The sequence below is a fragment of the Stereum hirsutum genome (genome assembly GCF_000264905.1).
Source record: "Stereum hirsutum FP-91666 SS1 unplaced genomic scaffold STEHIscaffold_7, whole genome shotgun sequence".
In the NCBI taxonomy this organism is placed as follows: domain Eukaryota; kingdom Fungi; phylum Basidiomycota; class Agaricomycetes; order Russulales; family Stereaceae; genus Stereum; species Stereum hirsutum.
Window position 1 is genome coordinate 65,553 of NW_006763137.1, and position 15,866 is coordinate 81,418.

The 15,866-nt window shown below is 52.4% G+C and overlaps 2 protein-coding genes across 2 annotated transcripts; both read right to left on the bottom strand.

The window, feature by feature from the left end:
- Positions 1-9,584: 9,584 nt before the first annotated feature.
- On the bottom strand, positions 9,585-10,927 carry STEHIDRAFT_121346 (uncharacterized protein). The gene is made up of 2 exons (XM_007304026.1): positions 10,224-10,927; positions 9,585-10,183 (listed from the first exon to the last, which is right to left on the bottom strand). Exons 1-2 carry the CDS (start codon positions 10,468-10,470, stop codon positions 9,594-9,596), a joined length of 837 nt encoding a protein of 278 aa, XP_007304088.1. The 5' UTR covers positions 10,471-10,927; the 3' UTR covers positions 9,585-9,593.
- Positions 10,928-14,790: 3,863 nt separating this feature from the next.
- STEHIDRAFT_147014 (uncharacterized protein) lies at positions 14,791-15,339 on the bottom strand. The gene is made up of 3 exons (XM_007304027.1): positions 15,206-15,339; positions 14,965-15,103; positions 14,791-14,907 (listed from the first exon to the last, which is right to left on the bottom strand). Exons 1-3 carry the CDS (start codon positions 15,244-15,246, stop codon positions 14,881-14,883), a joined length of 207 nt encoding a protein of 68 aa, XP_007304089.1. The 5' UTR covers positions 15,247-15,339; the 3' UTR covers positions 14,791-14,880.
- Positions 15,340-15,866: the final 527 nt, after the last annotated feature.

Sequence of the window (15,866 nt, forward strand, 5' to 3'; positions counted from 1 at the left end):
TGATCAGCGAATTTGGAGTACAGAAAATACCTGAAACGGAGATCTCTACATTGCATCGCCGACAAGAATGTGTGTCACGACGTGCACAGGTCCTCCACATACCCATCCTACTATTATATGATGAATAGACTTCGATGTGATTTTCCGATGAATATTTGATGGAGTATGGAGGCTTCGTATTCTGAGAGCCTTACCTATCTACATGAACAAAAACAGGGGGAATGTTTCACCCGCAATGTTATTGTAAGAACTCCAGCCGGGAGAACATACTTATATTCAAGCAATATAGAAGATGTGGGCTACCCCGAATAGTCACCGCTCTTAACAAATGTATTCGTTAATTTTGGTATGCGTGCAATGGTCAGCTTCAATATGAATAAAATAAGCAGTAACCTCATGCTCTTCTGGCGTATATTATCGGCACCGAGGGAGGCGAGGTGTAGTCTCTTGACCCAAAGAACAATAAAACCCGAGATGTAGAAGGCTGTGGGAGATGTGAACTAAACCTTACACAGTGAGTTGAAAGACGGAACAGCAGACTATGTACCAAAGATGTACCATGATTGGGCACCTATGCTCTCCGCATCACAACAATTACTGAAGAACCAGGCAAAGGTGACCATCTTCATTCCCCGGATCTTCGACGGTGCACATCCGTCAACAAATTCCACAGCAATAACAAGTCCCTTCTGTTGGATTTAGCTAGTTGCAGCTCGACGTCGCGAGAGCTTTCGCGAGCTTTCGACGGACACGGATGACTCAGCAGCGCAGCTGCTTTGCCACTCTCTCGAGTACTGTAGAATATTCTAGTATAATTTGTACAGTAGTATAAATACATGAAGAAGTTTACCTGTGTAGGGCATCGGTTTGCCCTAACACAAGCCAGCCTCACAGCTCAGTGTGATTGCAAGCCCTCTCAGATTTCTCGTGCTTTTCTCTCTCGCTCACGAAAATCCAACACCTTCAACAGTTGGTCGTCGATCTTAAGCAACGGAACTGAACTCAACGGAAAATGTGAGCCTGCTTACGTTGTCGTTTCTCTCAGACCCCGGGCTGAGGCTGTTCCAAGGCCTAATCCCCGAACCAAATTCTCGTGAAACAGAACAATTGGCCTCCGTTCCCCATGCCCGTCCACACCCTGTAACGACACTCCGTGTACACTTCTCAGATACAACGAGGCGCATGGGACGTAAAGTTGAGGTGACGAAGAAACGCCCATCAAAACAAAAACAAGACTCTAGCGCCAATGGAATATTCCTCGACCTTTCATCAACAACGGCAATGAAAATCAGAACGGAGAACGCCAATCACCGTGAAACCCGAGCTCAAACTCGAAGCATTACCTGCATGCGTAGGATGAAACGGCTAGCAAGCAGTTCTCGGCCACTACTCTCTGGAACGCAGAGGAAGAGAGGAATCTCTGGACCATCTGATGGGCCGTGTAACCCACGCCACCCGCTAGACGGGGAGGTATCCCTTCGAAGAATGTTTCATCTCCGTCTGACCCGCCATCGCCGTACTACGGAGCCAAAAAACCATGCACGAGATTGTCTTCTTCTTCTGACTTCAGAATTCCCAAGCATAAGCTCCATCATAGGTCAAATCTGCTGAAAGTAAAACACGAGACGCGAGAAGCATCAACAAGGCTTCAGAATTGGAGCCGCTGGGAAGATGGCGGCACGGGTGGACTTGACCCGAATCTTTCTATTCAAGCCGCCATCAGGCCGTTACTTGAGTCCGGCAATGATTTCGGCAACCTCGACTTGTATGGATTATGAAAGGAAGAATGGACCAAAATTGAGAAAATGGCCTTGACTGACTACCAGTAGCCATGGGTAACATGCAAACACCGCGTTTGGGAGTCTGAGTGCCGGTGATATTGATGAGTTATCAGACTTTCTGATGCAAAAGTCAAGGACCCGTTGAATATCCAGCGGTTTGAGTGAAGCACTTCCCTCCCAAGATAACATGTGTGCGATACCACCGTCACTGGCCACTAGTGGCGTAAAATCCCGATCCATCGACCCACGCGCTTCTCCAGCGGACGCTAGATGTCAACCGTGACGGCCTTCTGAATCTACCATCGACGTTTCCTCAAACTCGCGCGTTCCGCCACCGCCACTCTGTTACCCTCTACCCGTCTGCGGGATGAGAACGGAAGGATAGCAGCCACCGTGATTGGGTAAGGCCGATCTGCCGCATCGAATCGAATCACATACTACGGTGGCACCACCATTGTAAACTCTCGCATCTACCGCCACCACCAAAACGACTGCTAATGCTGCGCGAAATCACCCGCGGTCACATCGCGGTTCGAACGGAACGTAACCAATCCCCATAGTATGGAAAGAGAAAGGCGAGGCGCCAGCCTTAAGTCCCTGGTCTGGAGCCCTAGTTTTCCGAGAAACGAGACGCCAAAGTCGACCCTCGAATACTTGTGGCGAGCAAGGCGAGCGCTCCGTAATTACCACTACAAATGATATAGAGAGGAGTGAAATGGACGACAGAGGAGCTCGGTTGAGCTATGAAGACCGACTTGACGCCGCATATCGTAACTATACGAACTGCGAGATGATAAAATCATGCATACCGCGGCCCAGAACAGAACAAACCAAACAATTTTTTTATCCACATCGACGGAACCGTCAACGATCGTGGATAGCCATGCTCAATCATCTCATCTCCTGTTCTGTTATCCCTCTTCTGATGACTGAACAGAGCAACCTGACTGAGAACATACGCATCCGGACACAAAGCGCATCTCTCCACGCCCACACAGACGACGAGCAACAACAAAGGAGAACAGACAGGACCGACCAAACCATCGAGATGTCTGAATCATGCAACGATCTACTAAGATGCAGATGCGCCGTCACCGGTCACAACGCACTCTCAATAATCACTGCAGAAAACTCCGTGACCCGCTACCACGTTCGTCCAGGCCTCAGAGTCATGACACCATGACCATAACCGGTCGCAGCTCCGTTCTGATAGTACTCTTTCTGATCTTTCCGACAGGAAGTATCACGACGATGATAAACGATCACGCATCATGTATCGAAATCAAGCAAAGATTCGAGGGAGACATGATGAATGGTACAAGTACTCACCATCAGCACATCAAAAAACCAACAGTGACAATGAGGCTCCGAAGGGGGAAATCGGCGACTTGGGACGTATTTCGGGGCTCTGGTATGTGGTTCAACTCCGGTGGCGGCGTCGGCGCTGTTTGGTGTAGGTGTTAGTGGTGACTCCATCCATCGCCAACGGGCCAGGGCGGGATGTCAATGTGGTTAACGGGCGAATCCATGACTGTGTTAGTCGATCGGTCGATTGGTGGTTGGGTGGATGGGATGCTTGTCAGAGGAATAGACCCATGGGCAAGAAACTAAAGGACGAAACCAAATTTTCTCGTGCTCACCGTCTCTCCATTCCCAGGTACGCTTACGACGCTTAGCAACGGAACGAACAGAATCACAGCGAAAAAAAAAGCAATAAAAAAGACAAAGATAGAGCCCCAAAAGCCGCAGCGCCTCCTCAAGGGCTCATTCGCGACATATTACCATCCGTACGTACCATCCCCCGCTCCTTCGAAAGGCCCTATCGAGCGCACGAGCGCCTCAAATCCACATACGGGCACGACGACCCCACGTCCGTGCGTTTGAGGAAGGACGTGAACGCGAAACGTATGGCCGGCATATAAACATATGGAGGCCCGACGTCGACCGGGAATACAGGTATGTCGTCCTGGATTAGCTTGTCTGCACCCAGCGTCAACGTTGACGTTAGCGCGAACGCTCAGGAGTAGGTGCTCTAAATTCGTGAGCATGAGCATGAGTCGAGGAGTGGCTATGAACGCTCCCACCTCTCATCATCCATCCATCCATCCATCCATCCATCCATCATCAGACCTGTGATGATTCGATGTTACATGACATCGCGCGAGCAATCAAGGCCACAAAATAACATCTGCACGCACGCACGCACGCACGCACGCATGCCATGCAGCATCCGAAAGACTCCAATGTTCCGGGGACCTAAGAAATCACCGAGAGTGTCGGGCGTTCTATTATCGGTGTCGCTCGAGGGAGCGTACGTCCCTCATCTGGATACTTTGCTCGTGGATGTGGATGGATGGATGGAATGGACGTGATGAAACAGCTACGACTTCGACTTCGCAGGTTCTATCATTTTTTGTTTCGTTCTGTTTTTGTTTGGTCTATGTAAAGAAATGTTACACACGTAGTGTCAGTATCAGTGTCCGTGCCCGTGTCAGCACCATCAATCCAATCCAATCCCAGTTCGGATTCACCGCTGTTTACTATCTCGTCACATCCCATCCCATCTTATCCCATCTCATCCCATCCCATGTCACCCATCCGACATCGCATCCGACATCGCATCCCATCGCATCTCAACAGACGCTTCTGACGGAATCCACGAACTAAGCTCCCAGCCTCAACTTACGCATCAATATCACAAGGCCGAATGCGAATGGTGCGACGAAAAGAAGAGAAAAGAATAGACGAAACGGGGACGCGAGGGTCCAAAACGAAACGAAGCAACAAGACGACACACACGACACGACACCGTGACGGTGGTACACAGCACTGAGCACTAGGAGCTGCACAGGCTCCGAGCTCTGGCAGTGCGCTCGCCAAGTGGTGTCCTTTGTTTTATTTTGTTTTTGTGCCGTAGATCGTACATAGCACCGGCGCGTCGGTCATACTATCAGACCTGTGAGTTCCACGTTGTAAGTTCCAAGTTCCAGTCAGCCTTAGTCTGCCTAAGTATGTTCTCTTTGTGATGCTTGCTATGCGCACGGAAGCAAGCACGAACAAGAACAGCATGAATCACGATAATCCCAGTCCGGAATCAGATTGAAACGGCACACGGACGTCGGAGGCTGATGTCCGTCCGTCCGATTCGCCGTCGCCGTCGCCATATCCCATACTGTATCCCATATCTCATATACGACACACCGCATACTACATTCATCGCCGAGATGAGCGAGAAGAAGCTGTTCACAGCTCTCTACCCAAATGAGCCAGCGTTCTCTGATTTTGATTGGACAAACATAGAAATAGGTTCAGAAAGCCGCCGTGCCGCCCCAGAAGAGAATCACTGCTCAGGTCATGAATGCATGAACTCAGAAGAGCCGGTGGCGGAAGAAGAAACCGAGAAGATGACAATCTCCGCGGAGACGACATACGGAAGCGCAGCGTTAGGCAACATACAGCTGTATTATTATTGAGTTCCTCGCAGCTTCTCGTGTCTTGTTTCTAGTTCAGAGGTGCCACCCTGTTTGGTCCTCTCGCGAAATGAAGCGGGAACAGTGGTGGCCGTCCAAGGAAACACGTTCTGGATCTGATGCCTCACAATGGCATGAGAGAAGCGTAAGCAATAGTGGCATCTGAATCTATCTGAATCCACCAGCGCTCTCCTGCCACCGTCATTCCATTATCAGAGCCATCCGTATCATGGTTCTGTTTCGGCTAGTGGTCTGCTAGCTATAGCAGGACAGGAAGTCGGCTGTGCTTCGCCGGATACAAGTAGCGATGGATGCACAGACGACTGGGATTTGTGCAGTACGGTGTAACGAGTAGGATCGCTACCACCAAGTAGGATCACCACCGCGACCATCGAGACCATTGAGACCAGTACGGCAATGAACGAACACAACATACCAGACCAACACCGACCGGAAAATCATAATGAAAAACAAATCCGTTTCGTCCTCTTCCACAAAATGAAGCTAGCTCCCACAGAACCGCCCATCCGTCCAAAAACCACGTTCTGGATCTGATGCATCATGGATCACAATGGCATGATAGAAGCGTACATAAGTAGTCCAGCGCCCTCCTGCCAGTGCCACCGTCATTAATTCTAGTATCAGAGCCATCCGTATCCGTATCGTGGTTCTGTTTCGGCTAGCCATCTGCTACAATAGTTATAGCAGAAGCAGTGGTCGGTTGTGCTTCGCCGGAGGTACGAAAATGAACACGAGTAGCGCTGAATATGGATGTGCAGACGACTGCTGGGATCTGTCTGGTATGGTACCGGTGTAACGAGTAGGATCGCCACCACCAGATAGGATCTCCGCCACCACCAGGATCGCCACCACGACCAGCACCAGCACGACAATCAACGAACACAACATTGCAGACCAAACCAACACAAACACCAATCCGAAAATCAACGAACATAATGAAAATAACAAAGAAACGGATCCAAATCCGACTCCGTGTCTGATCCTTATTCTGATATCGCGTGCCGTGCCGTCTCGTCTAGTCACACATCCCGTTCCGTTCATTTAGCTCCCACCCTCACCCACTGGCCGTACCATCCAATCCCAGCATCACCTCCATCACCCACATCCGCAAATGATGCAAAGCCTCAAATCCCAACGATCCAACGATCACTCGCCCGCGCGTGGCGACGACGTGAAGGGGCCAGAACCCACTCACTGGGACACGTATGGGTTACGATGCAGACGAGGGTGGGAGAAATCGTTGCAGATCTTAGTCCAAACCGCTCTGCATCGATAATTGAAAACTGTTAATTGATTGATCACAGCATCCCAAAAATGCCCCTATCCCCCTTCCCATTCCAGCCACTCGAGTTCCTCTTTCGCTCAATTGCGTGGTGGATCAGGAATTTGGGTGATTCCTCTGATCCTCCACGAATCACGATGACTGGGCGCTCGTATGTCAGTGGCTCGTGTGGCGAACCATTATTGGCATGCAATGGAAGCACAATAGATGAAGTCTACAGACCGGAGGTGCTGAAGCAGCGGTCGTAACCTCTGGAGTGAGCAATGGGATGTCTCGATTTGGATCTGGATTTAGCTGCATCCAGACACAAGCATGAGGAGCAGCGGCCGCGGTGGAGAGCGACCACCGCGCAAACACAAACAGAAACATAAACATGAACGGAGTGGCGAGCTTACCCACCCACCCACCTATCGTATCGTATGGTATCGCCACTGAACCGTCCATTGTTCCCAAAACGTTCGCGGGATCACTGATTCGAGAACCTAAAAACGGGATTGATCATGAGCGTTAGCGGTGCTCCACCAACTCACCACGACAAAAGCGAGGATGAGAAAACGAGTATACGGATATGGAAGGGGGGCGGTTTTTTTTTGTGTTATGCCATGCCAGTGATCCAGATCATAGTTCTGGGGACGGATCAGCGTGATGAGGATTGGGTGGGTGCATGCAGGCAGCAGAGGATACCCACACGGATGCGAGAATAGAACATGCCGAGGAGCATGAGAACATGAAAGAGTATTGCGCAAGGAGAGGGACGAGAAGAAGAGAGAGCCCGCGTGGTGGGTCCGTCCGCGCGTCTGTCAAAGAGTCTGTGAGAGGGCCCAGAAAAGAAGAGGGGCATGCAGGGTTGGACTGATAAGCTGTTCGGCTGGCCATCATCAGATCGCAAGGTGCCGTCCGAATCTGGACTGTGCGTTCTCTTCGAACGTTCTTGTGCGAATGGAGGGAGACTGAGGCTGGGACGCACGCTGATTGATGCGGAAGGGGAAAGCGACTGGGATTCGATTCGACGAGGAGGACTCGGGGACGGCGTGATCCGGGAAGCCGCGGAGGTCGGAGACTCGGAGAGTGAAACGGAGTGGGGGCGCCAGGGTGCGGGTGCGGACATGCCGGCGGGCGGCGGGAGTGGCGTCGTGTTTTTCGGATTTTGCGGGATGGAATTCTGTAGTAAGCTTCCATGGATTGCGATTGAGTGGTGGGCTTAATTATCCGGGCGTTCGGGGGATGCAAGGGACGCTCTGCAGGTCCGCCAGCCATTCGCCTCTTGTCGTTCGCGCCTGCTCTCCTTTGCTTTCTTTCCACCGCGTCGACCATCATCAGGACCGTCCATCAGGCAGCCTGTGCCCGCCACCGAGCGAACGCGTCGAACCGCCACCTGGGATCCCAATTAGAGACAGATCAGATCGCGCACGACTGACGGAGAGACGAAACGCCTAGAGGGACAGCCTCGACCGAAAACGGACGAAGGCATCATGCAGTAAGCTCGCCTCTCGTTCCCCGTCCTTTAAAGCCACTCTCTTGTTCTACGCCACATCTCCTCACCTTCGCCCCCGTTTCTCGTTCCCCGCATCATCCCCACCACCGCCGAGCAGCAGCCACAACAGCAGCAGCGGCTCGCTATCCCCTTCGCCTGCACCATCGCACCATCAGCCAGAGCATCATCATCGACGAGCCCGGACGCGTTCAGAGTCGCCTGCAGGCTATAGCGCATCTGCATCTGCATCTAATACGCGTCGGTCGCCCCGTCTGGACGATCCCATCAGTCGATCGCGTCCCGCGCCGCGCACGAGTCCCGATCGCCATCAAAGGGCGACATCTTCACCAGAGCCCGAGCTCTACCGTCGGAAGCAGACCGAGCCAGACTCCGCTTCGACCCCGCCGCCGAGCAAGAAGAACGACGTCTCTAATTCAAATACTACGACTGTGAGTGCTCTCTTCCCTCTTCCTCTCCTCTGACCGACGCTGACCAGACTCTGTCCCAGTTGAAAGAGTTCAACACACTGCCACCGATCCGGACGATGCCCCACCGCACCGACTCTGTCTCCCTCGCCCAGAGGTTAGTCTTTACTCCATCCATAGACGCCCTCATCCCGTCCATCCCGTCCTCCTCTTCCATTTCATCCACCTACTTAACGCCACAACAGCTTCTTCAGACACGGCGAAGACTCGTCCCTCCTCCAGCACCACATCCACCCCTCTCCCCATCCCCCCATCGCAACCCTCCCCCAGTCCCCCTCGCTTTCCTCCTCCTCCCTCGACAGGTCCTCCGTAGACTCTCCCGCTCCCTCCGCACGCGCAATGTACTCCTCCTACGCCGACCAGCCCGAACGCAGCTCCAGGATGTATTACCTCCACGGCAACGCCCCTCCCCCTACGTCCTCAAACGGCAATGACGCCTACTATTCTCACCCCTCTGACGCCCACCGCTACCACTCCACCAACAACCACGGCGTCCAGCCCCACCAAGTCTACCCTCCTCCGTCCCATGTCGTCCCCTCCCAGATCTCCGCTCCTTCGGCCGGTCTCGGGCTCGGTATGCACGGGGCTATGTATCCCTTCGGCGGTGTCGGCACCGGTCAGCAGTCCCAGAGCTTCCAGATCATGTACACCGACGACGCGAGCACGAAGCTCAGCGATAGGGTTCGCCGCAAGTGTTTCAATTGTGCCACCACCGACACGTCCACCTGGAGGCGGTCCAGTCTCAACCCCGGTAAAGTCGTACGTGTGACCATCATCGCTATCGTTTTTGTTCTCTTCGCTCACCGCTTTTGGGCACTCACAGCTCTGCAACAAATGTGGCCTCTTCGAGCGCACCCATTCCCGTCCTCGCCCCGACCAGTTCCCACACAAACGCGGTCCCCTCTCGTCCACCTCCCTCCGCGTCCTCCCTCCCTCCTCCCCTGCCCATCCAAACCACCCCTCCCACCTCCAGCACCACCACTCCTCCTCCCCGCACTACTCCTCCCACTCGCATTCTCACTCGCCCACCACCCACCGCCGTCCCTCGCCCCCCAACCATCGTACCATCCTCCCTCCAACTCATTCTCTCGCATCCACATCACCACACCTCAGCGCGCATTCGCCACCCATGTCTTCCAACCATCTTCCTTCAATTTCTTCCTCGTCCTCATACGCGCATAACTCCATCCCTCCCCTCATGTCCGACAACAACGGCTCGTCCTCCGCCTCTGGCCGCGGACGCTCCGTAAGCGACACCACCCTCCCACAGATCCACTCGTGGCTCGACGCGCCAGCGACGAGTACCGCGGGCGGCGTGGACCGACACGGGAGGTTACGCAGCCCGAGCGTCAGGGAGGGCAGGGACAGAGATCGGGAGTACCGTGAGAGGTATGGCGGAGGTGGTGGGTCTGTCGTAGAGGGAGAAATGGGAAGTCCGTTGTCGAGGAGTCGGCAGGTCGCTGCAGCGGCGCCGATGTCGATTAGGACGAGGAGTCCTTGAGCGCATCGAGGATGCTTCCGCTTCCGATCATTGGATGGACCGGGGCCGTCCGTGGCGTGATGATCAGGGTTCGTTTTTGATTGTCTATATTTAAGGTCGTGTGCGTGTTTTGCTTGGTGTGTTTCAGGTCTCGTCTGCTCGTCGTTCGTCGTTCCCTCGCTCTCCTGCTCTCGTTTTTTTTTGGTCTCCGTCTCCGTCCGTCAATGAACGCAATCCGGCCGTCTCTGTCTCTTTCTTGTGTACTTTTAGAGTCTCCCTCCTGCCCTCCCGCCCCTCCGATCCTGCGCTACTGCTACTGTCTACTTTCTTGTCCCCCGTTCGCCTCAGTGCGTACATAAAAGACTCTTTTATTCCTGCGTCGTCCGAGTCCCTCGTCAAAGCAATCGATACGATTATGATCCCTGACCGTCGCGTACATGCATGCAGCGGCGCTGGTACGGTATCTTTATCAATCATCTGTGATATACATCCCCTTTTTTTCCTTTTCTTTTTGTCTTTTCATGTTCCTTTCCGCCTTGTCTTTTCATGTTCCTTTCCGTCTCGTCTTTCACCTTCCTCGAGAGCTATCACGTGTCGCTCGCGCCCGATGGACTCGTCTTCGGTTTTGCTCGTACAGGTACACTGCGGTACGTAACGATACATACAGAATACCCTTCTTTCTTTTTCTTCTCTCTCATCGTCGTCGTCGTCGTTGTCAGCTATAACCTATCCTGGCTCCTGGCGATGCGTCGGTTTCTTGCTCGTGCGCGTGCTCGGTTCTTTATCATTTTTTGCGTTTCTTTCTCTGACACTTGACCTTGACTACCGATTTTCTTGCTGCTGATTCGTTCTCCGTCCCATGGTCGTGGCCCGACTGCGACTGAAGTACCCTCGAAATGAAAAGTTGTATCCCACCCACCCCTCCCATCCTTCCCTGCCTTCCCTTCTCCCGTCCGTATAAATCTGAGAGGTCCTGCTACGCTCCGTACGCTATGCTGACTTTTTTCGTTTTTTTTTCTTGTATCATAAATTATGTATGTACGCTGCCTTGCCTTGAGTCCTACCTTGAGAGGTATGGGGAAAATGTGAATTTGAACTATTTGGCATTCGCTGATACTGTAGTCTGACAGTATAGTACGAACTGAGAACTCCGCGTGGACTCGGGACTGGGAAGGATTCAGATGCATATTGATGCTGTGGAATGTGGTGTTTAGAGTCCGATGGGATGGGATGGGATGGGATGGGATTGATTGCATGATGCGTACGTCTGTTTGTATCACTGCAAGTGTGTATGTTTGTTCGTGGTGGATGGACAGACGGATGGGGATAAACATCAGATATCAGAGCTCACATCAGGCATCAGAGTTCATAATCACACTCTAAGTATCCAAGGAATTGGAAGGTATGTATGTAGGGGAAGGAAGGAAGGTCGGGGATTCAGATGATGCACGGTGGGAGATCTATGATAGGAAAGTTCAAAAGAGAATGTACGTTGAAGTTCCGATTCGGCGTCCGCTGATGCGTGGGTGATGAGTGATGACATTGGACGGAACGCTCTGAATCACGACTGCATGCACAAGGGAGCACAAGGCAAAAAAGCGGGTCGGTGCCGCTCGGGAAGAGTAAGCCCTGAGGTATGTAGGGGAAAGTACGTGGACGAATGGGTTACTCTTACGAGGCGGATTGCAATTGGAGGTGGAGGCCTTGTGGTACAGTCGATGATTATAATCCCGCGATGGTATCTCCGCTCGAAATGTGCATCGTGTCAATGACGGCCGCCGTCCCTTCCGTTCTCTCCAAAAACGTATCAGGCTCGATCCTTAATAGTACACCACGCGCCCCACAATGTCGGCATGCAATGTCATAAAAGAAAATAGGATCCAGTCTCGACACTACATACATACACCACGCGCCCCCAAACTGAATACCAGCGAAATGCCAGTGTCGGCATCATACCCTACGAACCGTTTCAGCATGATTCTTAACTCAACCATAAGTTCACCGGTGACCATTCCAAAGAACAAGAACAAGAACAAACAAAGTTGAAAAACTCCCGGTCGTGAACGGAGAATACTAGGGTACGGAGAACTCCAGTGGTTCGAAAGCGAAAGTTCCGGACCCAGACGAGCTCCGATTGATTCAGAGGCATTGGTGACTGCCGCGGGGTGTGCCGAGACTATACTTCCTCAGGTGTCAGAGCGGAGAGCGGAGAAGGAAGAAGGCGTCTGTCGGGGAGGACGAAAGGAATGTTCCAATCAGTGGTACATAGAAGGTGGTTGTGACGGGTCCTGAGCGCTCGTTGAGCTTAGGAACTGAGGATGACTGGAACCGGAAACGATGGCGACGGTTCTCAGGCAGGCGGATTTTTTGGGTTCGTGTCAGGTCAGTTACGGTGGTCGGAGGGTGGAGGAAGAAGAAGGTGGACGGATGTTTTTCTTTCTTTCTTTTTTCGTCTTCGACGGGCAGGCGAGGAAGGGAAGGTGCTGTAATCATTGCGTCGGCGCTTCACGGTCCCAGTTGCAATTGTACCTGTATGTACCTGTTCCGTTTGAGTGGAAGGGAATAACGAGGTTCTGGTTCAGTCATCGTCCAATGAATCGAGAGCCACATAATCACGCTCATACATACAACAACAACGACATACCGATTACAGCGTGGTATACGTACATACGACGTCGACGTCTGAGAGCGCCCAGTTCGCTGCGCTGCGGGGAATCCCCAGCCCAAGGATTTGTTTCGTGATGGATGCGCACGGCCACGGCTGTATGATGCGAGTCTAGAAGCTAGCCTTTCTTCCATCGCACCAGGTCCATACACCTATCGTTGCGTCAAGAAGTCGTCAGAAACAGTAGTGACTGACAGCATCAATCCCTGCGTTAGGGTGCAGATCGCGCTTTGACCCACCCTTCGTGGCGCCACTACCCACTGACGGGACTTCTCCTCTCGGAACGGGGAACCATACAGCCACATATGTATATTGTTGTCTCGCAGATTTCGTCCGGATTGGGCATGGTATGGTATGAACGCTATCATTGACAGCGCGTTTGCGGTCACAGAGAGGGAGTTAAAGTTAGGGTTCAATGTCATTGACGGGATTCCTGTTTACCGCGCGATCCTTGGAGGTCTAACATAGAAGACCACGAATCAAATAAGGACGAGGAATGGGAAGACGAGGATGGGCTTGGGTTTGGTTTGGTTTGGTTTGCCTGTGAAATCTGATGGGGAGGTCTAACGTCCGATACGGAGATGGTCAGTTGGCTATGATTTCGAGGAGTTGATGATGATGGCGAGAAAGAACAGTGCATGCACAGGAACGAAACACAACAACAAAAGCAGACATGTACGTACTTCCGGAACAAGAGAAAGTGAATGACCTCGGGCGGAAAGAAGAAACGGACTGCGAATCGGACGATGTTGCCAGATTGCGCTATGGCGGAAGGGGAACACGGCGTGCGCGGGCCACATGGGGATCGACAAGGTCATCATGGGCGTTGAGGCACTGGATTTGATTCAATGATCGCACGGCAGGGAGAGAGCGGGGGTGGACGTACGGCGGGGTTGGGCCTGCCATATGGGCATTTCAATGCGAGTTCTAGACTAGATCGCAAAGCATTCGCATCAGTGAGAGGATCTGACGAGGTCGGTCGGAGATGGGCCCAATGACGGAAAGGTTGAGCGGACCCATCACGGACAGGAAAGGAACTATCTGACTTGTGGACGGGAACGTGATACTTGGGTTTCATTCGTGTGCGGAACACACGACGGCGAGACTCGAGTGCGATGGCTTCGTGTGTATCCTTGTGTACCTATTGGCGGCACGCGCGATCTTTATCCCAGACTGGATGTGTGGCAATGGGAAGAATTGTCCCGATGAAGGATCTCTGGTCGTGCCACAGGGCGATGGGAGGTATTTCTGCCCCCAGGTGAACGCTCTCCTCGGGGCGCCTTGAGGCCAAAGCGCCCCGTTCTTCCTAAAGTTAGACGTTGACCGTATCAAAACCGACGCTCGGCAATCGGGTTTTCGAGATGGGTTGAGCCAGCGACGATGGCATCAATGGATGAGTATTCAATTAGCGAGATAATTAAAGACCGGTCATCAGTGCTTGATGCACGGACAGTCTCAGTGACGCCGAGTCCTTTCCTCGACACAAACGCAACGCTCATACTCCCGAATACAGCTGTGCGCATGTCCTTAGTTCTAGGGTTGTCCTGACATACCAGCGGCTCACTTCCCGCCCGCTGCTGTGCAGAACAACCCTTTCCTCGGCATCCGAGACAATACGCACTTTACAGAGTCATACAGCAGCTAGATTAGACCTGCTGTGTCCCTACTAAGAGTGTACAAGGTTTCATCGCACGGAGGCTCTGCTAGGTTTGGTTCTATGAGAGAACATATGTAGGCTCGGCCGCTCTCACACTGGAGAGCGCAACCCGCACCATTGCGTCCGTCGAGTCCTAATGGAGTATGGCCTCTGGGGAAGCGTGGGGCATAGCTCAAGTTCGTCATCCGGCGGACTTGGGGGCGATGAGAGATAGATAGGGGGCAGGATGAACGCCTCGAAGGCTGATAATCACGATCACGGAGAAGTGATAGACGGATGGTGGACGGCGGAATTCAGATGCTGATGATAACCCAAAGACGTTCAAGTGTTACAGCAGTATGATCTACGTCGAAGGTTTCATTTCTGATACATGTGTTCGTTGATATCGAGCATCAAACGGGAAGGGATGGATAGGAGATACACAGGATGATGATGAATTTTGTTGGGACTTACCGTGATAATCGCGAGCGGATGGGCTTTGCTTACGCTTTGAATCGCTTTGGGTACGGATAGCATGGCTGTTATGTCAGGAGCTCCGAGGCATAGCCCTGTAGATCCAATGTCATCATCTCCTATCATACCGTTCATTACCCTGCATCCAGTTCAGCCCATGCCACAATAACATTAAGTTAACAAGATCAGCACGTACAGACCTATCCGGAGGTGCGGAGCTGCACTCATTGCAATGCCTCACGACCTGTCGACGCGGCCAGTGAACGTCTCGGTGTCCATAGTCGGTACGCCATTCGGCTCGGGATACCGTCAACACTAGAGAACACTCCAGAAGCCTGTCTCGAAATGAGTTGAGATACAACTGGTGACGAAAGCCACGGCCATCTTGCGACCAAGGGAAGAGTCGGTTCAGATAGAACGAAAGCGTGAACACGCACCTTGGAGCCGATCCAAGTCGATCGCGAAGAGCGTGATGCATATCCTAGTGTCAGAAACAAAAACAGGTCCATATGGGACGATAGGAAGGAGTGGCGAACGAGATCCAACTTCGAGAGCTCCGTCGAATACGGATGTTTCTCCAAGTTTGCTCGCCTGCTCTGACACCTTGTCTTCAATCGGAGTTGTCACAAAATAGCAGATCGAGAACAGTAGCAAGTCATTTTCCCAGAGAGTCCCAGTCGACGAGCTTTCTGGCTCTGAGGTGATGGTGGTTTCGATTCTTTAACAATGCCCGTGGCACTTCGTGTGGCGTCGCTAACCGATAGCGCGTGACGTCACATTGTGACAGAAGTGACGGGACGCGTCTCGATCGCGACAGTCACGGATGTTGATTTTCGTTTCTTTTCCTCCTCGTCACATCATCGAGATCAGTCGTCCTTCAGTACTTACCTACTCCTGAAACCTGCGGTCTTCAAGTCCTGCGTGTATCGTACAGGACAGGAAGATCATTTTACTTGGTGAAACTATAGATGAAGGATGGAATGGCCAACTAATCGTGCGCACTCTTTCCTCACCACCGTCCGGTACTTACACTGCTGACCTTTGCGTTTGTATGTCTTCAGACGGTACCATGATCACACTCTCCTTCACTGCTTCGAA